At 43.5% G+C, this 27,411-nt stretch overlaps 2 protein-coding genes across 4 annotated transcripts in view; one reads left to right on the top strand and one right to left on the bottom strand.

Moving 5' to 3' along the window:
- Positions 1-697: 697 nt before the first annotated feature.
- On the bottom strand, positions 698-26,362 carry kcnk2b (potassium channel, subfamily K, member 2b). Of its 3 annotated transcripts, none has more exons than XM_019871530.1 (9): positions 26,278-26,352; positions 18,362-18,459; positions 15,222-15,621; positions 13,083-13,402; positions 10,088-10,205; positions 8,640-8,800; positions 6,164-6,359; positions 4,671-4,813; positions 698-3,105 (listed from the first exon to the last, which is right to left on the bottom strand). In XM_019871530.1, the coding sequence occupies exons 2-9, from the start codon at positions 18,452-18,454 to the stop codon at positions 2,755-2,757; spliced, it is 1,782 nt and encodes a 593-aa protein (XP_019727089.1). In that variant the 5' UTR covers positions 18,455-18,459; positions 26,278-26,352; the 3' UTR covers positions 698-2,754. The 3 variants fall into 3 exon arrangements, with proteins under 3 accessions (XP_019727089.1, XP_019727090.1, XP_019727091.1); XM_019871531.1 differs by having other exon boundaries at positions 15,471-15,621; XM_019871532.1 differs by lacking the exon at positions 18,362-18,459 and having other exon boundaries at positions 26,278-26,362.
- Positions 26,297-27,411, top strand: part of LOC109516757 (angiopoietin-related protein 7) — a 6,642-nt gene continuing 5,527 nt past the window's right edge. Inside the window, exons 1-2 of the mRNA XM_019871533.1 lie at positions 26,297-26,454; positions 26,535-26,750. Coding sequence (XP_019727092.1) covers positions 26,314-26,454; positions 26,535-26,750 — 357 coding nt within the window. The 5' untranslated portion in view covers positions 26,297-26,313. The remainder of the gene's footprint in view (positions 26,455-26,534; positions 26,751-27,411) is intronic.

The following is a 27,411-nucleotide window of genomic DNA, read 5'->3' as shown; positions in this document are numbered from 1 at the left end:
GATTTTTATAGTCGGTTTTCAAACTAGGTTTCGGGTTTCATAGTAGGCGTTCAAACTCGCGTTAGGTTTCATTGTCGGGTTTAACTAGGGTTAGGCTTTCCAAGTAGGGTTTCAAACTACGGTTAGGGCTTCAGGGTAGGGTTTTAAACTAGATTAGGGTTTCATAATGGGGGTTCAAACTAGGTTTAGGAATTGAATGTAACATTTCCAATTAGGGTTAGAGTTTCATAGGAGGGTTCGAATTTGGGTTAGGGTTTCAAATTGGTGTTTGAAACTAAGGTTAGGAGCTGAACAAAACTGTTGGGTTGGGGTAGGTGTGGGATTAGAGTTTATGTGTTGATTTAGGTCAGGGTTTGGGTTTCACGTCAGTAGGGATGGGCAGACTTGCATCGTTTTACTCATCCTCCAGGTTAGGGTTATGGTAAGGATAAGGGTGGGGTTCTTGTTGGGTTTTAGGCAAGCATGGGGTTTGATGTTAGCGTAGGGTTTGAGATTTTTGTTTTTGGTTTGGTTTTTATTTTAGGGTTATATTACTCGTTTTTAAATTCGGTCTAAATTTCGTTTTAGATTGCTGAACAACAGTGGCCTCAGGATTGACCCCTGGTGAACGCCACAGGCCATAGCCCCTGGCAATGAATTCTTAAAAAAAATAAAATAAAAAATCCCCCCCCCACACACACAAAACAAGCTACAGTGGTTTGATATATAAAACAGTTCATTTAAAATGTTTGAAAAGTCAGCTTGATAGTTTGAAGTGACGGGCACCGCTAACATCGCCACTAATATTGCCGTCGTACAAACGGATGATGCGATTTCTTACACGAGCACAGTCGGTTAACATTTACACTTGCATGCAACACTTGACAAAATCATGAGTTGGCAAAGCGTGACCCTCGCAGAGTGGACCTCTAGCATGAGTGTGTTTCATTGTCTCAAAGTGGAATGGTTTTACTTGGTGTTTTTGGGTGACATCTGGATGAATCTGACATAGGTAACATTCAAAACGAGGCTCAAATCTGTAGCCACAAATGGAAAAAATGCATTCAGCGTGCCCGTTATCCACTTCATGAAAAAACAACACTTTGGACAATGCTAACACTTCCCTGAAGAGCTTCCCTTTTGACCTGTCAATCATCTGCCTTGAGGAAGCCACAGCGTTCAGGCCTCGACAAAAGTATTGGGACATGTTGCGGTATTGGCGAGGACGAGGAAAAAAAACTATTATTATTTCGTCCCAATACTTTTGTCCATCTCCATAAGACACAATGCATTTTGCTTTGTAATGTCCCGAAAACATGCCAGAGTACATCTTACGCAATGAAACCAGAAGACACTTGACTAGCCAATACATTCTGCAAGGAAAACTTGGTTGAGTTTGTGCTCCAGGTTGGATCAAGCTAATTTCCACTAGCCTGTCAGTGGAGTTTCAACTGTATGTTAGCATTAAGCTACCTGCATTTTTTTTGACAGTGAGACAGTGACAGGTGCCAAGCAATGCTTTAACAAGTGCGTTGGTAAATGTGTTCAAAGCGTGTGGGAGGGTAAAAGTACACACCAAAATGATCTATTCTTTTAATTTTTGTGGATTTTCATATTTTGCGAGATGTTCTGGAACATATCCGCTCCATGATAAATGGAGGTTCACTATCTATGTCGTATTTGTTTTTCGGAATCCTGGTGGACGTTTTCACAGATTGGCCAGGATACAGCTCGTCACCGTGCATACATTGCGTCTGTGTCTTTCATGCATGTTGACGGCGGACTTTCCAGTAAGGCACACGTGGGCGAGTCCTCAGGGGTGAGGAGCCGCCTCTCAGTCATCGAGGGCAAGAAAAAAAAAAAAAAAATTAAACGTCAACATTCATCTTCATCTCAGGTGCGAGGGAGGAAAACTGAGTGGAAACATACAAGGCATATGATGCGTGGTGAGAGATAAATAAATAAATAAACTGTAATATTTCAAGCACATTCCTTATTTGTGTGTGATTCGTTGCCGAGGATCCTCTTTCATCTGATGCAGATGTCTGGGCCTCGTGGGTAAATTGCTAGTAGATGAGCACAATTCCATCTATTGCTTTCTAGATTTACCATTTCTTGTGTTGGCGTCTTGCTTCTGATGTCAACCACAATTCAGGAGGATTTCATTCAAACGCAGATCAATTAGTTGGACATTGGCTTAGCTTTTATATGTCATCTATTAATGTTTTGTACCATGGCGGCCATCTTTGTGGAAGGTGTGTATCACATGCGGCGGCCATCTTTGTGAAACTTGTGTATCAGATGCGGCGGCCATCTTTGTGGAAGGTGTGTATCAGAAGCGGCGGCCATCTTTGTGGAATGTGTGTATCAGAAGCGGCGGTCATTTTTGTGGAACGTGTGTATCAGATGCGGCGGCCATCTTTGTGGAATGTGTGTATCAGGCGCGGCGGCCATGTTTGCGGACTGCATTGTAGTGTGTCGACCATAAATTAAATGTGTGTTTATCGGCAAAGTGTCTGAGGAATCATGTCGGCCATTTTGGGGGGAATAAGTTGATGCATGGCGCCCATATTTGTGGAGTGATTTTCCTCATGCTGGCCATGTTTGTGGCCGTGTAGGATGCACCACCTTTTTACTTTTTGTACAATTTCCTACTTACCTCTCATAAGAACACGTCTAAGGTGACTGTATTGGCACAGAAATGATGGAAGCAAGCTTGCAAACGTCACACTACCTTCTTGATATGAACTAGTGCGGAAATGTGTTTTTTGGGCCTCATTTGGGATTTTCAACAACAGCAACCTCCAGCCGGTGGGCAAAGTCCGGGCTGAGGCCGTTGAGGAAAAGGCTGCCATTTCTGGTCAGGGCCCCCGGCGTGAGGGAGAGAGTCAAGTTGGCGTATGCCTCGCGGTCCTCGCCGAGGTTGGCCGACAGTGTCCGTTTGCCAGGCGTCATTTCCTGGTTCATGGAGGCGTTGATGCCCAGCTCCGAGGACAGTTTGCGCTTGATGGATGCGGCGCGCTGAAAGCGGTCGTAAATGTCCACGCTCAGCCGCCGTCGGGTTTCTTTGAACTCGGCCGACACGTTGGCCGTCCACTCGGCGGCGTGAGCCCGGAACTCGCCCACCTGCGGCGACAGATTGACAAGTTAGTCACAACGCACGCTTGCTCGCGCGCCCTGAGGCTGACATATGCTAAGCACAGGACCCCAAGGGTGCTGCAGGGCTCCCAGCTGACCATTCAAATCAATTTAATATTAAAAATCGTCTCAATGGTCGCCAAAATGTTTATTTACTATGATATAAAAAGTGATACTATTGATAAAAATTTAATAATTGTGCTCGGCAGATAGTGTGGGCCGCTGTCCAAAACTAAAAATAACAACTCATTAAAAATGGTGTAATGCTTAGTGTGTGTGGATGTATGTATGGCTGTATATGTGTGTGTGTATATATATTAAAAACAAATTAATTAGGCCAAAAGAACGTGTGAATGTAAGGAACCTGACAAAGAATAAGTATTCATAAGAGCAGGATAGTATAATGGCAATGATGAATAAAACGCTTCGATTCATTTCCAACCCCCCCCGCACCCCCACCCCCGTTGAGTCCATCCATGAAGCCTCATTAAAAAGTCCGACTTGGACAAGGCTTAACCAACACGTACGGAAACCCGCATCCTTTAATGTGTTTCACGTGCTCGCTCCGTCTCGAGCGCCCTATTAATTGAGGCGCTCCGTCGGGTCTCTGCGGCCTGTTTATTTATTTACAAGGCTCTGACGCGTGCTCGGTTAAAGCTTCAGCCTATTTAGGTGAGAACGTATGTCTCCCACCCACGCGTCTCACACTGTTTGAGCGCGTGCTTCCACCTCCTCATTCTCACTTTGGATATCTTGGAATTCACAGCAGAACGCCCCGGCAGGGAAAGAAAACCTAATTGGGCAAACAGCAATTCCCCAACGGGGGGAACCGTGGAGACACAAGCAGTTGTGAACGCAAAGAGACAGCCCGTGGATGTACAGTACGGTACCGTGCGATGCTCTCTCTATACAGTCCGTCATGTAAATAAATGATGAAGCTGCTGCGAGCGATGATGTGCATTATTTTTACTCTACAGCATGCGCGGATTGTGTTTGAAGGCAATAATTGTATCCCGCAAAGTCACATCTGCTTCCCACGGTTTTCTATCAACTTGACCCAAATAAATATTCATTTCAAACAACCGGTATGGTAGTGACCTGAACTCCGTTCTTTTGTCAACAAGCAAAAGGGTGCCGCATTGTCAACGATTATTCACGAAAGGGAAGGTTTCAAGCTGCCTCTTGCCCTTCCCAGATGAGGTTTACTGTCAAAGTAAACGTCAAACAAAGGCAATTGCGCTTTCCGCATAGAAAACAACCAAACAAGCGCCGAAAGAAAGCCCACCTGTTAGCTTAAGGCTAGCATAAAATGGAAAACGTCATTGACATGCTAACGATTGGCATCGATAGTCGCGGTTTTGGAGCCCTTTAAGAAACACAGGGTTGAACATGTTGACAGACAATATCATATATTCTCTATTCGCTGTGGGGAAAAAAATTACACTGTTTTTTCCAAACTAATTTCACTTTACAGGGTCTTTAAAAGCCCTTCATATGGCTTTAATGTGACACATCCTGCCTATTATGATGAGAACAAAAATCAACACACATACCTCTTCCTTGGTTTTCTTGGAGATGACGCGGAACCAGTCCCCGATCATGCTGAGCACGGCGGCAAAGTAGGCCAGACCCACCAGGATCCAGAACCACACCACCGGCTTGTAGTACTTGAGGTACTCCGGGCTCTCGGAACCTCCTGCACAAGCATAGCAGCACGCAGTTAGCGAAAAAAAAAAAAAAACGCGAATCAAACTTTTTTTGTTCTTATGTAAGTTCTGATTCTTAATTCAGGAAATGAGGAGACAGCGAAGAACGTACGTTTAAAAAATAGATATATAAATATATATTTCCAGTAAATGAGCGGAGTTCATGAGAAGAGTAGAGTGCAGCATCGTTCCTTCAATAAAAGCCGTCTGGCACCGACTGAGTCATTTGACGTGACGTAAGTGGCCCATTTTGAACGTATGCCAAAGTGGAGCTGGCGCAGTTAGGCAGCATTAAGCGACAGGTGAGTTGACTTTTTTTTGAATTGACGCTGTCGACACACACGCTAATCCATATTCATCAGGCCCGCTCGGGAGAATTTAGTCACATGGCTTAAGTGTTCCTTTGCTCCCCGCCCGACAAAACTTCCCACCTGCCGCTCTTTGCTTTCTGGAGTGTCAAAGTGCAATGAGGCGGTCTTCAGGCGACATTCAAAAGACATTTAAAGATTTGAAAACAAATAATAGGATCTTAAAAAGAACTCTAAAATGTATCGGGAGCTCCCTGTTTTGAGTACCAGTCAAGAGGCAAGCAACAGTATTCTGGACCAACTGGAGATGCTTGATGGAGGATCGGCTAACTACAGTAATCCAGCTGGGATGTGACGAAGGCATGAATTGTTGTTTCAAAGTGCTGATGAGAAAGGAGAGGCTTGACTTTTGCAAGCTGCCTGAGATGAAAGAAGCTGAATTTAACAGCACCAATTTGCCGGTCCAATTTCAAATCACTGTCCGGTTTAAGACCCAAGTTCGAGACTGTTGGCTTAAGATAAGGAGCAGGATGAGAGGAACAAGGGCCACTGGCACCAAACAACAGCCTGTCATATTATGTAAAAGAAAAATGGCTGGGATTTTTTGGATTTTTTTCTTAAATGTTAAATGAAAAAATATTGTGATCTAGTTAAGGTTTTTATCATTTTGAAAACATGTCATCAATTTATGGAAAAAGTGTAATTTACAGGAAATAAAACAGAATTACACTGAAAACAAATCTTAATTTGACAAGAAAAACGTTACAGTGTTCATTATTATAGTGTTCTATTTTTTTGTGTCATTTACAAGAGTAACTTTTTCATCTCAGGAAAAAGTGGATGTTTTAAAAAAAAAGACGTTAAAAAAAAAATCAGCTTCATGAAAATTTATAACCCACAGTTGTGGTTTAAGAAAAAACTTGACATCCGATATAAAAATGTGATTAAAATTAATTTTTTGGGGTTGTGATTTTATGATATGAGGTCAAAAAAAAGACATAATTTTGCAAGAAAAAGTAGGAAACAGAGAACCTTTTTCCCCGGCGACGAAATCTCCAAATCCGATGGTGGTCAGCGTGATGACGACGAAGTAGATGGACTCCAGCGTGCTCCAGCCCTCGATGTGCTTGAAGATGACGGCCGGCAGCGCTACGAAGATGAGGCAGCCGAACAGGATGAACAGCAACGTGGAGATGACGCGGATCTTGGTCTGGCTGACTTTCCACTTCTGTGGGCGGAGACAACCAGTGAGAATGACACCGGCGAGGAGTTGACTTCACCGGAGCGGTCGCATTTGAACGTCACTTTGATTTTATGTTCCGACAGACTTGAATTTTTCTTTTTTTTTTTTTAATTTTGTTCCCATGCCTTTTCTCTGTGACATGCATGCACTCGGGGCCCGCAACGAGGCGCTCTAAAGCGGTCGCACGTTGGGCGACTCGTGCTAGACTCCAAAGTCAGCCAAACAAACAAACTGTTTTAGCTAATGTAAGGCGGATTAATGCTACAGCTCCATAATTCACTCATACATAGTCCTCAATTTTTGCGCATTTTCAACAAAAATCTTCAAACATGTATAATGTATTTAGAAATACTTTACAGGGTCTTGAGTCTAAAAAGGCGACACTGTAGGGGGTGGGGCTTAGAGGAAGACAGGATCTTGTTTTTTGGGGGGGTGGGCATTCACGGGCAAAGCCCCCCACCCCCACCAGTGGAGCCGACAAATTGTCAAATCCTCTGATTTCAGCCTCTCAACAGTAATATTTCTTTGACATATGATTATCTTTTGTGTTTAATTAAAAAAAAAAAAGACCTTGGCAAACACTGCTTTTACTTTGGAAAACAAGACAATAACCAGTAACAGAAAACCGAATATGTCCCTCTTGTGTGATATTGCTTAAATGTTGTTTTGTGTGTGTGTGTGTGTGTGTGTGTGTGTGTGTGTGTGTGTGTGTGTGTGTGTTTTTAATCACTAAATACCAAATAAACAACAATGATTGGTTCATGACCAGTAAAATGGGGGAAAATAGTTTTGTAAAACACTTCAATGCAAACTAACATTTTTATCATATGAATAAACAGAAACATCGATTTTTAAAATATTAAACGCTGACAGCCCTAATTTGCATTGTAACGTGTATACAAAGTCACATCAACACAGAGTGCATTCATCTCAATTGTATGTTTGTTCCATTTGATGTGACCACTTTTGGGGAATAATTTGCTGACAGGACAATAACTTGGCGCAGCTTCTTCCCCCTCCAACCGGCCGAAACGTCACACGACTAACAGCGCAAAATTTCGCGGCTCTACCTTGGAAGAAAATGATGCGCCTCACCGATTGAGGTCTCTCGGCGCCGTCTTGCGGCACAGATCACACACCACTCTCGGTCTTTCCTTGCGCGGTGCGTATTCTTAGCAACCGCCCCCTGCGCCCCCAATTATGTAAGTCACAAAGCAAGCGTGAGAGCGGCAGGCATAAACATATGATGAAGACGACGAGAGGAGCGTCGTTCCCGAGATTGAGATTTTCGTGCATTTAATGTGACCCCCCCCCCCAAAAAAATAAAAAATTTAAAACGTAATGAAAAATACAGAACCATCGCCCCACCCCTTCAAAAAAATAAATAAATCAGCTTGTGAATGTCACATGATCAACTGTGATGTCATTTTCAGTCGACGGCAAGTGTCAAAATGGCCGCCGCCCGAGATGGATATAAAAACGGTTGCATTTTGCGATATGAATCAAAATGCCGCGTTTTGACTCGTGGGGTCGCATACAGCATATTATTGGAAAGACCATTTTTGACCTGACCATGAAGTAAAAAAAAACCCAAAACAAAACAAAAAAACTTACATTGACTCTAAATGCAGCGTTAAACGTTCACACTGTGCATAATGTAAAGTGCTTTAAATGAAAATGAAATATAACTTTTTTTTTTTTTTTTTGCTGAACGGCTAAAGTATTTTAATGTGGTTCGAACATTAGATTTTTTGGGTGGGGGGTGATAAAAATTGAGAATGGCCTGTTGGGAAGACCTGTACATTCATATGACTTCATGGAATAAATATTCGAATATAGGTTTTAAATGTCAGCCTACTTCATTGAATTCATCTTCACCGAGTCCTGTTTGACATTATATTGTCCTCATTCCAAATTGAACCAACTTCTCCCCAAGCGACCAGATGGCCTTTTATCCATTTATGCGTGTTAATTCATTTTTAATGTCAAACATGACTAATTAAACCTGCTAAAGTGTTCTTATTTAAAAAAAAAAAAAAAAAAATCAATGAAATAAAAGCCCATGGAAGATGTCATCCATGTGTGTTATCGTTAAACTTCAGCTACACAAATAAAAGCCCAAAAATCCCCATCAGTTGTCATTTTCAAATCAGGGGGATCCGTCTGTATTTTATTTTGGTATCCCGGGAGTCTGTTGGCATGGCAACAAGGAAACCTGCATGCACCGCTTCCGAAAAGGCTGGAGGAGGCAAACGAGAGACTCACCACTATCATCTTCTCCACTCTGGCGATCCCCTTGCCAAATATGGTGCCCAGCTGGTCGCCCACGCCCGCCAACAGGAAACCAAAGAGGGGGATCCCCATCAGAGCGTAGATAATGCAGAATATCCGCCCGCCTTCCGTGTGAGGGGAGGTGTTGCCGAACCCTGTCGGGGGACCACGCAGCTTCCTTTTTATTCAAGTTGAAACGCAAGATACAGTCTTATGCCTCAGCCAGGTTATTTGCAGCTGATTCGGTGTATTGTTAAACCGCAATTAATGATGCGCGAGCGCTGTTTTAATGCAGTCCCTCTGTCTGTCAAAATGACTTCAGGGCGACCCGTAATGACTTTGGGGACTGGAGTGACACTAACTGGAAGAAATTGCTTTGAATGGCCGAGTGTTTCTTGTTCTGGGGGTCGGCTGCTGGCAGCAAATAAAGGAAAGAAAGGAAAACAGAAACTCTCGTGTCAAAAGTGCACTCGAGTACTTTGGCGGCGAAACCAGTCGGCTTCTTTTCAAACAGTCAAGTGGCAAGCGATTGATTCAGCTCAAGTTACGCACTTGAATGGGTGCAACTGCGCAATGGCTCGAGAGTCAAGACGACAAACGGGATCAAAATAAAGACAACAATGCTACATCATGCTTCATTTATCGCGGCTTCACTACATCGCGTTTTTTTTTTTCCCCCCCAAAAGTACCGCATTCCGAAAAAAATGCCGAATGACTCCGAGGTTTTGTACATGACTGGATACACGATCGGTTCCTGGCGCGACATCGGCCAATGACAGCGCAAGTGGATTTATCCCGTGAGCTGATTGGCTGCGTATCTTCGCAGCCCCGCCCACCACCTTCCCGGTTGACTCTCTGATCAGTGTCTCCCTCAAGCTGTTGACTCTCTGATCGGTGCCCCGTCATGCTGTTGTGTTTGCTATGTGCTCAGCAGAGAGAGAGAGAGAGAGAGAAAGCAAAAGCAAAAGTAAAAGCGAAAAGTGAGCGCAAGCTAGCAAGAGAGAGATTGGGCTTGTCCGAAAAAAGCAACACGGCTCTTTTCGCCTCCTCCTCATCAATACCGATGAATTGTCTTATCATAAATACGGGGGAGATCGCTGGCCAGGAGCTAGCTTGAGGCTAACGGCAGCTACGCCGTCAGAGCGCACCTTCGACGCCACAAACACAAGTCTCTTTGTCTCTCTCAGATCTTTACATATTTTAAACACGCTGGTACTCACATACACTTACAAAAAAATTCCTAGCGGGGGAGCCAACCCTCCTTCGTGGTTTTTCACTTATCGCGGCAGGGTCCCCATTAACCGCGATAAGTGGGAAACACTGTAGATACGATAATGACCTTCTCAATAGTAAAGTTTGTCGGATTGCTCATTTGCGCCACACAAGGCCAAATTCAGCATAAAATTGCGACAGGCACAAAAGCACTTGCCGATGAAGCTCACCGATGGTGGTGATGACAGTGCCAGCAAAGAAGAACGAGGAGCTGAGGTCCCAAAGGCTCGTCTGGTTGGAAGAGTTTCCTGAGGGATTCACACCTGCTCGGATGGCGGAAACCACTTGCTGGAGCCGGGAAATCAAAATAAACACCGATAAATGTTGAACAATGGAAAGGTGGCGTCGGCGGCGGCGGAGGTCGTGCATGAGTCCTCGCGAGGATTGCTTGACAGATGATGAAAACATCCAAGCAAAGCTAATTAAGAGCAGTGGAGAACAAAAAGAGCATCTGGCTGCAGGCTTAAGAGATGCTTTGGCAACAAAAGTAGCAGGAACCTTTGGTTTTACGTGACACCTTGCAGTAACACAAAAGAGTTTTTCCTCAAAGTTATCAGGCAAGCAATTAAAAAAAAAAAGGTCCTCCACAAGCCTAATGGCAAACGATTGTCAAAAAATGTGTAGAGCGCCGCCTCTGGCCTGGCATGGATACTACAGCGTTTCAGCAACTTGGTGTGGACACGCATTATTGAAACCATTTCACGGGGAACTTTTTTGAAATGAATCAGAAAAAGATCAACTGCGTTTCCACGTGATCGGGGATTAAGTGGTGTCGCTGTAATGAGGAATTCGTCTGTCTGCCGCCTCTTCTTCAGATAAAGGTTTGGACAACAGTCCGCTCAGAGTGATGCGATCCATCCAGTTGTTCGGAGTCCTATCGAGTCCCAACTGGGATCTCATTCACAATCAGTCGATCTCCGAGAAGGTCTGCGGCAGGGCGCTTCTTTGCTTCTTTTTCATAGGCCGCCTGCGTCTTTCCCACTCGAAGCTGCCGGCGAGCTCTGCCTTTTGATGTCCCTCCAGTTGAAACGAAGCCACACGGCTGGGGGTCACACCCAAGCCCGTTGCTCAGCGTGCGTGCTCACTACTGAATTCTATTTTTTTCCCTTTGTCCAAGCAGACTTTTATGGCTGACGATACGTTTATGCCACATGTGTCAAAGTCAAGGCCCGGGGGCCAGATCTGGCCCGCCACATCATTTTATGTGGCCCACAAAAACAATTCAACTTTCATGATGTTTGCTAAACTCTGAACCAAAATTTGAAATTGTCATATACAAAGTAATAATTACGATGTTTGACCAATCCATTTTTCTTGACTTGTCAAAACTAGCTATGCATCTAAATGTTGCTGTGTATGTCATGTGTGGAGGTGGTGACAAAAAAATGAGTTTGACACCCCTGCTTTATGCCTTGTTTGTTATATTCTCTATTTGTAATTGCCCTGCATGTGTTAATTATGTGCCACGGTTAAACTGACTTGATATCTTAAACTACTTTAGGCTATCGATATGATCTTCTCCCAGACTTAATGACTAAAGACGAGAAGGAATTTCTGCCACTTGAAATGTCAGTAAAGGTCATTTTAGTCAATAAAACAGTACAGTCGATTGTACGTTGGCACTGTGTCTGTGTTCATAATCAATCGCAAGACTTGAATGGGGGGAAGAAAAGACCTCTGGGGAGATGGCAAAAGCGCACACACATACACCCACACTTTCTTTCTCTCTCTCTCTCTCTGAAAAATGCCAAACATGCTTTTTCCCTCACCGGGAGAGAAATAAATATAAAATCAATCAGCGTTCCTTTAGTTCATGTCGTTAAGAATAAATGAGATCTCTGCGGAGTGCTTGCATTAGTTTTACTTGAGGGAAGAATATGAACGGAGCTGTAGCGTATCATAGTAGAATAACTGGACCTTTTTTTGGAGGGGGGTATTTTTTACAATTATTAGTTAACAGTATTTGTGGTAATTAGTCTATTAGGTTTTGTAATCATACACTAGTAATAGATCCATCAATCAATTTAAATGAATTGTAATTTTTTTCCCTTTATGTTTAAAATGACGAATACCGGTAATAATAATAACAATGCAACTAGTAATATGTCATCATCATCAGCATCAATTCAATTTATCAGGTGGTGCTGTTTAACGGCTGTTTAACTTTTAGGGCACAGGTGTCAAATTTTTGTCGTGGGCCATATTTTAGTTACGGGTTTGGTTACAAGAAAATGCTTACAATATCCTTCTTATTTATTACAGATGAGAATTTTAAATTTTGGTCTAGATTTTAGCCAGCATCATGGAAGTTGACATGTTTGATTCGCTTTTGCGGGCCACATAAAATGAGGTAGCGGGCCGAATCTGGCCCCCAGGCCTTGAGTTTGAGACTGCTGTTTTAGGGCATCGCAACCAATCAGAAGGATGAAGAAAGCCAGTTTAGAAAAAGATGCAGCAATGGTGCATAAACAAACGGACGGACAGCAAACCTTCATGTTACAGTACATGCATGATTGGATGGCTTATCCTTGAAATACACAAAACACATCTCAGCGTATGCTAACACGTGACCTAAAGGTCTACCATGACAGCCTGCTGTTAGCTAGCGAGCTAAGATGGCACCCCTAAACCACATCTTCCCTGGTTGCCACAATTTCCAGAACAGCTCGGTGGACAATTTTAGTTTTAATCTACTCAGTGTTATGCAGATTCATTAGTGTTATTTAGAATTAGCCTAAAGTGTCTTTGTCATGTGGACCCACAACTCAGTTCGCTCGCGAGCCAGCTAGCGGCTAGCGCATTTCTAGCGGACATTCAACCATGTCCTGATTGAAAGTTAAACGGAACATGCCCAAAGAAAAAAATGAAACATTCCCTATCGCATATATCGGAAATCCGCGAGGAATTAATGTGCCACGAAAGAGTTTTATAATTACCTAGTGTTGCCACTAGATGGCGACAAAGCACTACTTTCTATTAGAATTGTTGATGGATTGACTCAATAAATAAAATACTGTATATAAGACAAGGCTTTGGCCTGAGCACAAAAACAGTAAACAGTTGACGTTTTCATTTTTAAAAAAACGGAACACTGCAATTGACATGAAAATTGCAATTGACATGAAAATAATTTTCACAAATAAAGAAGCGCATCATCTTTCTTACCTTGACCAGATCCTCCAGTTCGGAGGAGTTGACGCAGCCGTGCATGGCCAAGAACTCGAGCTTCTCGGCCAAGATGGCCATCTTCTGGGAGCTCTCGTGCGGCTGCTCCAAGGCGCGGAACACGGTGGCGCCGATCACCAGGTAGAGCACCACCAGGAAGAAGATGGCCGACACGGTCTTCCAACGCATGACGGTGGCGCGGGCGCCGCCGCACTCGTCCTCCTCGTCGCACGTCAGCACCACCGGCTTGGCCGAGAACGACAGGCGGGGCTTGGAATTGTGGGCGGCAGACTTGGGGTCAAGGAGATCAGGTGCGGCCACTGCAGATGAGGGAGTTCAGATTTAACGCTTTCATACTTCCTGTAACCTCATAACATGATAAGCTGTCCACTGTCGTGGCCGCTGTCCCCGAAAGGGTTAATCCAGAGCAGTGAGTTCATAAATATTCAGAGCCTTTGCCACCGAGCTGAAAATTGAGCTCATGTGCATCATGTTTCCACTAATCATCCTTGAGAGCTTCCAATAGCTTAAGTGGCGGCCACTTGTGTTCAATTCAGTTGATTGAATGTGATTTGGAAAGGCAACACACCCGTCTATAGAAATGAAAGTGCAAGTACAAAATCAAAGGAGGCACAAATCTGGGGAGGGGTGCAGAAAAAAATAAAATTCTGCCGTTTTTGAAGGTTCCAACGAGCGCATCTTCTGTGGAAAGTGGAGAACTTTTCAGAAGGACAACCATCCATGGAGCACTCCACCAATCAGGCCTGCACGGTAGAGCGGCCGAACTGAAGCCTCTCCTGAGCACCTGGCAGCCCGCATGGAGTTTTCTCAATGGCACCTGAAGGACTCTCGGGACATGACAAAAAGAAATTCTGTGGTCTGATGAGACAATCATTGAACACTTTGGAGGAAACCAGGCACTGCTCATCACCTGACCAATAGCATCTCTACACTCAAACGGCAATGGCAGCATCAGGGACCTCAGACCGAATGACTTCCCTTCATATATTCATACTACCAACAGTATTACATAACCAAGTTAATTTTTCATGTTATGTGGACCAAGAGATGCAACACAGCCGGAGTGGACCAGGTCATAGCAAGGATAGATTCTAAGTACCACCCTGCATAAACTTATCGACGTTTGACGCCACCATACCGGGGAAGCTCATCAAATATTAAAAAATTCATAACAACAACATTCTCAGCCGGCTACGGCGGTTGGCTGCAGTTGCATAACCACTTTGTGGCACTCCCCCTAATGTGTTTTATACAGTAACCAGCCAATAAACACTTGCTCAATGCAAGCTCCAGTGCAACCACATATACATGACTTTAAAATACTTCCATACATGACACAACAAAAAACGGAGTCAAAATGCGAACAATAAATTAAATGTTATATAATTGGGAAAAAAAATGGGGAATAAAAATCCTGAAATGGAAAATAGGGTGAAAATTATAACAGTAACTACTTCTAATAATAATTCATATAAATAAATTTAAAAAATCTTAAAAATTATTCAAAGGTCCGGAAAATTTGCGGAAGAGGATTAAGGCCAGTGAAGAAAAAAAAAAAGTTCGGACTTGAACCCTTTCATACATCCTGTAACCTGATAATAATAATAAGCTGTCCAGTGTAGTGACCGCTGTCCCCGAAAGGGTTTTAAGTGAAAATTCTGAGAATAAAGTCAGAATTCTGCGCTAAAAGTGAGAATCTTTTTTTTTTTTCTTCCCTGGCCCTCATCTTCTTCCGTAAAAATTAGATGAACAAAACAAAAGTTACAATAACATTTTAAAAAGTCTTTGAATGATCACGATAAACTCAATATCAGAATATAAATGCAAAATAAATGTCCAAATTAAAAAATAAAAAATCATCTAATTAAAAATAGAAATAGTGGTGACAAAAAAAAAAAAGAAATGCGATAGGAATGCATAATGAGTATTTATTTCTATTATTTGTATTGACAGGAGCTTTTTTTTTTCTTTCAGTTCAAACCCATAGCAAAATCAATTGCCTTGACGCATACCGAATGAATAAAGAACTCCAATTTCCTGACGGCATCATTCACTCTCGTCTGTAGCCCCAAAACTGAACCGATAGCATCTTGCTTGCCAATCATTTGTCGCACTTACTTCTTCGACCATCTCCTCTCTTCTTGGTTCCCTCCTCGACAGATCTTATCTTTGACAAAGTGCTTCGGCGCCCCCCCACCACACCTCTCAACCTCCTCCTCCACCTCCTGCTCCTCCTCCTCCTCTTCCTCACTGGAGTTGTTGATGATTTTTGCCAGGCGTGATGGACGTGGGCGCGCTCCACATGGCTCCTCCGGCGTGTCGTCTCCGGCCGAGAGACAAATGCGGGTAGGACATGATGTTCCGCACCTGCTAGACACCCCAAGGCGCCGCGGGAGGGCGGGAAATGTCCTCCGTCAAATCCATCCAGGTGTTGGGGAAGCCCGTTGGATCTGCTGCTGGAGGACTTTTTGTCATCTGCCTTCAACGCTGGAGTACGCTGACTGTGCGTGCGTGCTTGCTTTAGAGCGCGAGAGAGAGAGAGAGAGAGAGAGAGAGACCCAATACGCAGTCAAAATAAGATCCATCCATTCAGCAACTATTCTGGAGAATCGCTGTGAAAAGCACGAAATGAGACACAAGCCAGACAATCGAATGCGATCAATAGCAACTATGATGTGAGATCATTAAAGTTCATGATAGTCATGAAAAAAGAATCACATTGCGAACAAAAGTGTTTTGAATAGCGCTTTTCGAACTCTGCCGTGTAGTCAATACCTATTTGAATGTTTACGTGAGGAAAGAACCCCAAAGAATAAATATTTCGAATAAGCAGTGATTCTGAAAATGTGGTATGAGTACCACTAGTGATATGCGGGCTCCCTCTAGTGGCACAAGGATGAATCACTCAATTTTTTATTTTTTTTCCTCATTTGTTAAGTACATTCTCAGTTGCGTTTAGCCCTTGAGCACAATGCAGTTCCGTTACATTTTTTACAAACTCTTTTTATTTTTCAAGTGCTTTTTATTGATTTATTTTTGTTTGTTTAACTCGCGCAATACATAGAGTCATTATTTATTATTTATTTTATTTCACAATTCAGCATCTGTATGACAAAATGCAGCGGTGCCTTGCGATAACAGGAGTGTATTCTTTATCCTCTGCAAAAAAAAAAAAAGACTCATTTTGCCGCAGTCAATTGCAGTAGCAGCAAAACTTGCGATTGTGTGTCCATATATTGGTTTTATATTGCCCCCCTGGTGGCCATTTTGTGCGCACCAGAAAAAGCTGCAACGGCTATATCGTGACACACAAACATTTTTCTGCTTTATATTTGATTTGATTCTATGATTATTATGGGCAAAAAAAGTGCCGAGGGAAAAATAAGAAGAAGAAGCAAAACAAAACAAACAAGCTAATGTAGCGAGTTAGCCGCTAACAGCCTGTGAGACTGCAATAGAACCGATAACACAGTATAAATATGAAAAAAAAAACAACAAAAGCCAAGCTATTAATTGGATTTGCCTCATTATGCTCTCACTACTTTTATGGCAGAATTATCCATGAACAGACGTCGTGAACAAAGACCGCATGTTCTTTTAATTCCATGGTGTCCTTTTGTTCTCAAAATGGTGGCTGACCTGAACAAGTCACCTGTGAAGTTGGCAAATCACATGAATTCCACTATGTTGTGGATTTATAATATTTCTGATACACATTCTCCGTATAAACATTGCAAACACAACTTCTGCAAATTTCCCAAATTTAGAACGTGCAACTCAGTGTAGTGCCGCAACATATCCAGCAGCACTGAGATCAACTGGGAGAGATGAAGCGAAATGAACAGCAAGGAGAAGAAGAAGAAGAAGAAGCAGCAGAGAAGGTCCCCAACTAGTAATCGTTGATCCCGCGAGTATTATTAAATGTTCTGTTTACATCCGTTGCTGCTCCGTGTGTTAAAGCAGCAGTTTAATTACGAGCTCTGCTAATTTCCGTTAGCCTGTTGATGGCATTTCACATTGTATGTTAGCATTCAGCTAGTGGTCTTTCTATAAACTGTCAAGATGGTTGGAGGATCCAGATAAATAAATGCGTAATATTCCCCTAGTTACTTTGAAGGCAGCATCAGCTACAGGAAATTGACGAGAGTGTTATGACAATATGACCTCCTAATGGTTCCTAACCGCTCGGCATTGAAGCCACGGTTTGGCCCCCTCCCCCCTTCTTTGTGGCAGGTGATGAGTCATGCTGCATTCGGGATTGCTGGGAAATAGTAAATGAGTTGCAAATGTTCCTCAGATTACAAAAAAACACAACAAACAAAAGCTAGATGAGTGTATTTACATGATGTCGAGACCGTCTGTTATCAGTGCGTCTTTTACGCAGAAGCTTGAAATTCCCAGTTTCCCTGAACGCAGCGCCTCCCACCCAAATGACTTCATTTCAGGTGAATTTGATTCATTGCTGACGGCGGCGTCACGCCTTCGCTACGTCTCAATATCGCTTTCAAATGATTTGAGTGACACAGCAAAATAAATAATAATATTAAAAAAAAAAAAGGAAATATGTTCACGAAGAGCATATTTCATTTATGCCATTAAAAGGTAGTTGGTGTAAACTAATGAGGGAGGAAATTAATTTAGATTTTTTTAGCATCATGACTCATGGGGGAATAACAGCGGGGGCGTGTGACAACTTCCTGAAGTGTTTCCCCAGCACTGTGTTTTTTGGGGGGGAGGCTGGGCAGTGGAATTGGGGGCATCTCATCCATAATCTAAAAAAAATGAGTACAACCCACACATTTTTGAAAAGATTGAATAATATCGTTTCATGGTACAACACTGATCACATGACGCTTTTGTAAACTGCTGGCAACAAAAGTGAGTACACCCCTAAGTGAAACCGTCCAGAGGGCTAAGGAAGAGCTATAAAATATTGGTGGCAACACAAAACAGTGCTGGTGATAATTAGGACAGTTTCAGCTAGGGGTGTGCTCACTTTTGTTGCCGGCATTTTACACATTAACGGCTGTGTTCTCACGTTTGTGTGATGCTGTAAATGGAAACGACAAGCTCATTTTCTTTCTTCTTTGACTTCCCGCTTGGATGTCAGTGTCACCTTTCTTACGACCAGTGCACCGCAGCAGCGGGGGGTTAATGAGGAGAAAAGTGAGGGAGGGGGGGCATGCTTTGGTCCTGACAAGCGCTGACTGAGAGGACAAACGCAACGGCTCACTTATCAAACCAGCCCATGTGGTTACCTGCACGGTCGGGTAGACGATGTGCTGATGCAGTCCCATACATGGAAGTGACAGGCTACTACTTGGGTGGTGAAACAGCATGTGGCTCATCATCCAAACTGTCAAAAAAACAAGCTCAAAATAGTTGTTATGACTGAAAAAAAAAAAAAGCCGCCATATGGCCAAAATAAAGTGTGGTGACACTGTTATTGACCGTCACGCTTTTATTTTGAAGGCTTGACACCTGATTTGACAGCATGTTACACACGTCGCTGGCTCAATTTGTCGGACCGTTGCCAAGCAGGCTTGTTATTGCCTTGAGTGCTGATAAAAGCTTGCCTTATGCAATACGCCTTGCCGTCTATTGAACCCTTTTTGTACACAACGTGACCATTTGAATGAAGGCGAGAAACATGACTAGAGCAGATTCATCCCTGAAGCTGAGTTGATGTTGTAATCGGCGAGCGTTTCTGACCGTCGAAGCGAAAACAACGTCGTTTCCTATGTTTTGAAATATCCAGGTGCAACAAAAGCTTTTGTATTTAAACGGCACTGAGAGACAATCACGGGCTAATCAATACGCGTCTCGGAGCTCAACGGGGCAATCTGTGCGAGTCAATTGGACCTGTCATGTTTGTTTCCTGCCCTATTCCTTTTGCAGACAAAATTGCCGGACCGATGGAGCTCTTGAGTTGAAGAAAGAAAAATAATCTTGAACCTCATTTACTGCTGACCTGCTCTCAATGGGTGAAGATTTGTAATAAAGAGACCATTAAAAAAAAAAAAAAGTCAAAAAGGGCCAAAACATTTCCTTTCAGCCACATGCTGCTTCACCACATCTCATGATATGATTGGCGGAATCATAAATAAGCGACCCCACCGGCGGTTCTTTGAACGTTGGTGATTGATCACGACGAAGGCTCGCCCGGGGGCAAATTGCATGCGGCATCAGCATTCACGGAGAGGAGGACCTTGAAGCGAAACGAGGAGGTCATGTGAGCATTCATCCTTAGGGCTGATGTCCCAATTAACATTCACGTGACTCGCAGTTTGCCGGCGCTTGCGCCTGTCTTCGTAGGATGCATCGTTACGGCGCTAATTGCAGCTTTCCTTGCAGTCACACACATATTTCGTGCGGTTGTGCATCTCCCAGATAGAGCCGGACTGCACTTTTCAAAAGCAATTTCCTCCAATTTGACTACCGCTTATGTGTTTTGATGTGACAAGAAAAGAGGGCCGAGTAATTCCCCTTTGCTCTTTCGTACCGGGGACACGCAGGGGTTGGGTGGGGGGCACAGCAACCATACAAAGGACTTTACAATGTTTGGAATGGAAGCAAAATGGGGGATAGAGTACACGCTCGTGGAAATATTCAAAGATTATGTTTTACTCTCATCACTTTGCTCCTTTCACCCTTCTGGGTACAGTGGTTACTACAGTGGACAGCTTATCATGTTATCGGTTTACAGGGTGCATGAAAGGGTTCATGCTCCTGAATGCAAAGCGATGTCGTACTTAATCCAAAAAAAGGAACACAAAACGCATGATATAACAAGATAACGGCAAGCGAGACTTGCAGAATATGCGCACATCAGAAGGAGCCACGATAGATGATGCACGAATTGTTTAAATCTTTCAATTCTATTTAGATGAGTCATTACCATATGTTTTGTATAAAGTACAAAATAGCTGTGCTTTCTGTTGAAAAAAAACCCAAACAAACTGCAAAACAACTTTATAAAACTTTTTTTGGGGGGCGGCAGGAACGGATTAATGGCATTTCCATTTGTTTCAACAGGGGAAGTAGATTTGGGATACATTGGGGAGTTCTTTTCGATATTAAAAACAAACACGGGCCGTGTCCTTTACTCAACTACCCTCTACCACCTTCTCACCCTCCATTCTCATCACAAGAAAGACATCTGTTGTTGTCATTCGCGTGTACAGTACGTCCACGTGCAGGTTGGCAGACTTTGCGCAAAACCCAATTAACCTTCTCTTCTCGCTGACGTGGAATCCTAATTACGTTTGGGAATATTGATTTCATTAGACTTATGTTGGGCCCTTTGCTGGTGTGCAGCAGGTCCTTGCGTCAGGACAACAAGCGCCGGGAAGGGGAATCGAATGACAACAAACTGCTCATAACAATTAGAATGTAAGATTTTAAGTGGGATTGTCATCAGTGATTTGTCAATGGCAATGGCGGGCCCTAAGCAATCTTGTAATGTAAGAGAGTACTAACACATTTTGTGATTTTCATGTATCTGTACTTATTGTGGCTTGGGAACTTTCAGTTTTACTCAACGACATTCCACGGTCATATCTTCTTTATCCTCTGTGTAGAATGACGAATATTAATGCCGTACTGACAAGCTCACAGATGAGTTAAGACGTCTCAGTGAAGCGTTACGATTTCTAAATGTATACACGTTGCTACCTACGTGTTTTGCTCGTCAAACTTTCATCCACATACATGCGTTGGAAGGAGTGCGGACAAAAGAAACGCTTCAAAACGAAGAGAATAGACTGTTCGGCATAAATGCATAGAGTTTCTCAGAACAAATATGAAATGAATGTAAATCAAGGTCAGGAATTTTGATGCTGTTTAGGCCTTCCTGGCCCTGACTGACTAATGTGTTCATGGCAGTAGACATGCGAGGTGACCGATTAGCTACACCGCTCATAAATCCAAAGTACTGATAGTGCGGCGGCCCTCCCATGGTCATAAATATGATCACGTGACCAACTGGCTGTTACAGGAGAGCAGATTGTGGGTCCCATGAATCCAGATGTCGAAGCCGCATGTTTTCATAACAAGGATGATAGTCCGAAAAAGGATTACCACAGGAGCTTACGGTCCGTGTCTACTCTGTTAGTTTGCAAACAATGCAAACTGCTGATAGCCGGGGATTCACGTCCGATGTCAGCGTATGAGTCATCTGCGGTGGGTTTTTAATTTGATAGCTGCATAAAGTGGATGGCTCATTAGCGGGGCTGCCAAGGCTTTTTAGCGTGCCCGTGTCAAAAAACCACGAGGGGCCATTTACTGCGAGTAACGGCGCCACCGGAAAACCAACTGGACACTTCATTAGGTACACAGATGAGATCCAAAGCCTGGTTTGCATCATCACACTGGGATGTTCCGGTCATATACTGGGTGAGGCGTGGGCACTTTGGAGCGCCTCGTTGTACGTCGTATACAATAATACCCCCAAAAAAAACTGCTGTCGACTGCAAATTTCCCCAGTGTGGGACAGATAAATCTTATCTTATCTTATCTTATATCTATGTTCACATTAATCATTACTTAAGAAAGAGTAGCTCCCAGCACTTTGCCACAACAGGAACCGATCACAAAAAGGCCCAAAAAGAGGCAATTTAAGACAAGTCTTTGCTGAGTGAAATTAATATTTAGTGGCTGATATAAGAGTAATAAATCTTTTGGTGATGCGACGACTGTGATGTTGCTGGAAATAGAACAAAACACAGTAATAGGATTCGAGCTCGGTGGGTGGAGGTGGATTGCGGGGACGGGGGCGGGGGGCTGTCAGAAATGTCTAATTACACATCAACGGACTGCATAATGGGCGACTAAATGCTCATACAGACAAACACACACACACACACACACACGCACAAACATCTCAAATTCCATTTTCACTATGCAAGAGAAGGAGGATGCAAGGAAGCTTTGATGCACACTTTTAAGCGGTGTGTGCGTGCGTGCGTGAGGATGATGTAGTGCATTATGGGTAATACATCTGTCACCCTGTCCACCTGTAGTCCTTTTCACCCTGATCTCATCCGAGCACAGCCAAAATGCTTTCCCCTTTCCCCACCCCTTTCGTCGTCACCCTTTCGTGCCCGTGCTGGCATGTTGCCATGGTTACCCCGGCAATGTCACGACAAAATGTAATTCGTGGCTGCATGTACGAGCTCACGCTTGTTTGTGTCAGTGTAGTTTCAAGTTTGCACTCAAGGACACCGCAAAGGGTCGACGCCGTTGCTTGAATTTGGTATGATTGGGACATCGTCCCTCCTAAGACATTCGTTTATTCCACACTTGATTAACAAAAAGGCTGTGAGGCATGTGTCACTGTCACGGCCGGGTGTCCGTGTTGGGGACATGACGTGGGAACAAAGCGCAATGATTGCATGATGCCCCTCCCACACCCACCGAAGAAAAAGAAACTTATTAAACAAGGTCACGGTGGAGACGTCATTGCTTGCATCGACTTACCAATGGGAAATATCCTTCGACGTCCCTGTAAAATGAAATGTCTCGTCAATTTGGCGTACCACAAAGACGAGTGTTTTGAGCTACCATGGCAAATCTGAATGGTTAAAAAAATAATAAGAAGAAGAAGAAGAATAATAACGTGTGTGCACTCACAGCCAACAACGAGGCACCGTAAAACAGTCACGCCAGGATGAACCCCCGGTCCACACAGTGGCTGTTTTGCAACACTTTGTCCTTTAGTAGTTCACAACAGAGAGAAAAACTGCAAAAATCCGCAGATTTTTTGAGGGGCCGTTTTTGGGAAGATAGTGACACCCCCCCCCCATTTGTCACTATCTTCGTCATATGTTGTAATGCTTTAGTTTTAGCCACGAAAAAAAGAAGGAAAATTATCAAGCGGTGAATGCTCTAGCGATTTCTTCATCAATTATCCTTGAACATATATATTGTATTCACTGACAAATCTCTGAATTCACTGCAGACACAAGTTTGCCTTTGTTTTGATTTTTCACTGTGAATCTTGCCAGCCGTGGCCTTCCCTTGACCCCATTTTGGCAATAAATCTGTCCTCTAGTTGTGATGCAAGTTAAATTGCCACCACCTCTCTCTCTCTCTCTCTCTTTTTTTATATCTAAAAAGCAAACAGTCCACTTTGGACAAAAGCCGCGGATGCAACAGCACAATTGGCGACTGACGTCATCGGACGACGCCAAGAAACACTGATGAAACATTCGGCCTGCTGCTTTGAGAACAGCCACACGCTGTGAGTGGGGATGTCTTGATAACCGGTGCGATAACACTTCACAGTCCACTGTGCACCATCATTAGTGTGGAAATAATCAGTGTTGGCCACATTAGTGACACATTCATGTGTTAGGGTTACCGCGCAATGTTATCAACGAATTGAGGAATGAAGTGGTACTTACGAGGAGTAGTAATGTTAAACTTATTAGCGTGGCGAGGCAAAATGTGTGTGTGTGTGTGTGTGTGTGTGTGTGTGTGTGTGTGTGTGTCTGTGTGTGTGTGCGTCCCGCATGATTAACACGTTAAAGACTATTTATGATTGAGAGCGGGTCATTAGGTTGCACAACAGTGCCACCGTGTGGTCGTCACCCTTGCTTCACCCTCCCGAATACACCAATGGACTCCATTTGGTATGTCGTGCTTGCTTTTCAAGTCTTTGTCTTTGTAATTGTCCTTTTTGAATGTTCGATACCTGAATTAGGTTACGACACGCTTGACTTTTTTTTTTTGTTTGTTTGTTTATTAAGTCAACCGGATTGATCGAAGTGAAGTGACGTCACCGGCAGAGTGTCGTCACTCCGTCTCGCAAACGGAGAGGAAGTCGAGGATGTGGAGGAGCCAGCGGCGGAACTAGCGGATTGGCGTCATAATAGGATAAACACCCCTCGTACACCCACTCACCCCCGGCCGGGCTCTTGGGAGCTAAGAGAAGGATTAGCCGGCCTGCTACAAAACATAATCGAATATGCACAGAAAGCTGTGAAGCTTCAGCTCATTTCCTCACGCCATCATAAAAATATATTAAGTGTTCTTAGAGTGGGATTAAGTCATGGAATCATTTACCATATATTTGTGACTGTGTACATATACATTAAAAACAAAAAAAAGCTCAGCACAGCTGAGTCTTGGACATGCTCAAATTGTTCATAAAATCAATTTAAGACTTCACATGAAATCATGTGTTTTTTTTTCGATGAAAACGAGTCCATGGATTTAAATGTGTGATGATAAATTAACCAAAAGAATCAATCAATGCGGCACTTTTTTTGCCTTCTCGAGCTTTATTTAATAATTGCAGTTTTTGTAGTTTAGATTTCATAATTGGAACGTATTGATGGTTTTGGGGAGGGCTAGAAACCTTTGCAAATGCTCCAAAAAATTTATTACAGAAACTATCTCATGAATAATTCATAAATAAAAAATCGCGGAGGCTACATTCCAAACAGAATCCGTGATAAATCCGTGAAGTCGTCATCTTTATTTTTTCCAATTATTATGTATACACTACAATATGTATACAAAACTGTATTGAATGAAACAAAGATTGAACCTTTTTTCCAGCATTTTCTTGCTAACAACTGACATTTTTTAGAAATACTGTACAGAACGTTTCAGTGACATTGTGGGTTTTGTCACAGAGAAAATTTGGCAAGATGCGCAGCGATGAGGCACGGAGACTGCTGACATTAGTCTACAGTCTCCATAGATATTAATAATAAATAATGCACGAAATATATCTGTGAAGTATTGTGAATGTATGCAACTTATCCCCTTAAAAAATGTTTTGGTTGCCGCGCAATGTCCATTGAATGTAATTTGAAAATTTAATATAAACTGTTCGATTCTTTACATTCTCTTTAATTAATGTTTGCACTGTCAGTGAAATATATTAGTGTCATTTTCCTTATTCAAAAAAAGATGACACAATTGTTTTTTTGGGGCGGCAGGAACGGATTAATCGCATTTGCACTCCTTTCTAAGGGGCAGATGATTTGAGGTCACAGAACAAAGTCAACTTTAAAAAATTGTTTTTTTTTTTTTTTACAAAATGTTTGGAACTAAAGTAAATATTTGTCAGAAAAAAAACATACTCAAGTAATGCATACTAGAATAAATAAGTTTAAGTGAATTTTGGAAAATTGAAAACCAAGTGCTTGAAATTGAAATGTTTTTTGTTTGGTTTTTCTTCTTAACAGGACACTTCTGAATTGAAAAATAAAAGTACAGTGGATGTGTTTCTTTTTCCTCTGATGCACATCCCCTCTCCTCTAATTTCAACACCACCTCCCCATTTGCCTTGCTCTTTCTCTCTCTCACTGTGCGTGAATCCTCTTACAGGAGGATTATGGGCCTAAGATGTCTAGTGAAAGGGAGAGCGCAAAGTAAGACGCCAGAAGACGCAAACAGCCACACAGCAGCTCAGAGAGCGACAACGGCAACAAAAAAAAAAAAAAAAAAGAAAAAAGGAAAAAGGAGGACGTGGAGCATGGAAAGGGGCCCTTGCACCAAAGCGCAGGGCCCAGGACGGGGTCGGAGGTTGTCGCTCAGTGAGGTCAGTAGCTTCATTGAGTGTCCTCCAAATGCTAACGAATGGCAAGTTACTGCACTTTTTTCATGTAACTGTACATTGCTTGAGCATCAAAAATTTGCTGTTCAAATTAAAAAACAGGCAATTTTTTTCCCCTTGTTGTTATCAAGAGCTAATTTAGCATTTTTGAAGGGGTACAAATTTTTTTATCATGTTTAACCCTTATCCCCTCACTTAATATAACAATACTCAAAGGCATATTTTGTTTATCCTCGGCGAAAAACGATTAATACTGCCGCACTGAGGAGCCGAGTGCGTCTCTCCACGTATGGTATATGCATATGTCTGCGTCCTACTGCCCCCAGGTGGCCAAGTTGTGAACACCAAAAGCAACACAATGTCCATTTAATTTAAACAGAAAATGTAGCAAATGGGGCAGGAACGGATTAACGGCATTTCTATTCATTTCAATGGGGAAGGATGATTTGAGATACAAGGGTTTTGAGTTACAAGCATAGTGAGTGAATTAAACTTGTATCTCAAGACACTACTGTATCTGTACTGCCACTTAGTCCCAAATGTGAGTACTTTTGCCACACGAGTCAAATGTCTTACTCCTGCTAGGCTGAGTCAGCAGAGCCTCACCTGTTGAAGTCGAGCACGGGGCCCCGGTAGGCAGCCATGCGGTGGGCTGACCCCCCTGCTGGGGGCTCGGCTCTGTGGGCCTTCCTGGTGCTTCTCTCGGGGGCGGCGGCAGAGCAGCTGAACGCCACCACGCAGCGCAACGGCGGCGGCTCCCAGTGCGGGGAATACACCAACCAGGTCATGCAAAGAAAAAGTGACTCCTTAGTGAGCAGACGTATGACGACGGCGGATCTTGTCCCTTTTTCGCCAACCTCCAGCTGATGGAGGACGGCATGTGTCGCCTGGTGGCCACGTTGCCGCAGCTGGACGAGCAACGCTGCCCCGATATGTTCCGATGCACGGACGAGGTTTCCTATTGGCTGCACGAGAACGAAGAGCGCAAGCAGCAAATGGCGGCGCTGAAGGAGACCATCTCACAGCTGCGCGAGGAGCTGCGTAACCACCGGCATCGCATCAAGGCCTTCGAGATGCAGGTGGAAAGGCTTTTTCGCCGTACTCGCTCTTTTGTTAAAAGATGAGAGACTGCCTATGGGTACGATGACGCGGCAGCCGATCCCACGCCAACGCGGCGTCAGAAGTCGGAGGGATTTCAAAGAACAACTAAAAATGAGTCAAAAGTCGGATGCTCACGAGGACACAGCAGAAAAATCTCTTGACACGGGAGCCTGTCCCACTTCTGATGTCATGTCGGGGTCAAAATTTGGGACTTACATGACTGACACAGCAGATGTATCAACGTGGTGTCAGAGGTGGGATTTGTTTACTGTCCAAATTCTGACATCAAAGTGACATCTGAAGCGCGATTGGTTTAAAAGAAAGACACGGCAGCTGAGTATGTCGACAGGGCAGCCAATCCCACTTCTGACACCAATTTACCATCAGAAGTGGGGCTGTCTTACAGTCCTGCGGACACCAACGATGTATCAGAATTGGGATCAGTTTCCAAGAAAGACGAGTCCGTCAACATGGCAACCAGGAGCGCTTCTGACACCGACGTGCACTTCCTTGCAACCACAATTCTGACACCGGTGCAAGATCTGAAGCCTGAATGTCTTTCATTGTTTTCATCAGTTGACATGACAGCCAATCCCGCCGCGGTGTCAGAAGCGGGGTTGGCCTTCACGTTTCCCCACA

Source organism: Hippocampus comes, unplaced genomic scaffold, assembly GCF_001891065.2.
Source record: "Hippocampus comes isolate QL1 unplaced genomic scaffold, H_comes_QL1_v1.1 scaffold100, whole genome shotgun sequence".
NCBI classification, from domain to species: Eukaryota; Metazoa; Chordata; class Actinopteri; order Syngnathiformes; family Syngnathidae; genus Hippocampus; species Hippocampus comes.
This window is presented reverse-complemented; position numbering and strand designations above follow the sequence as displayed.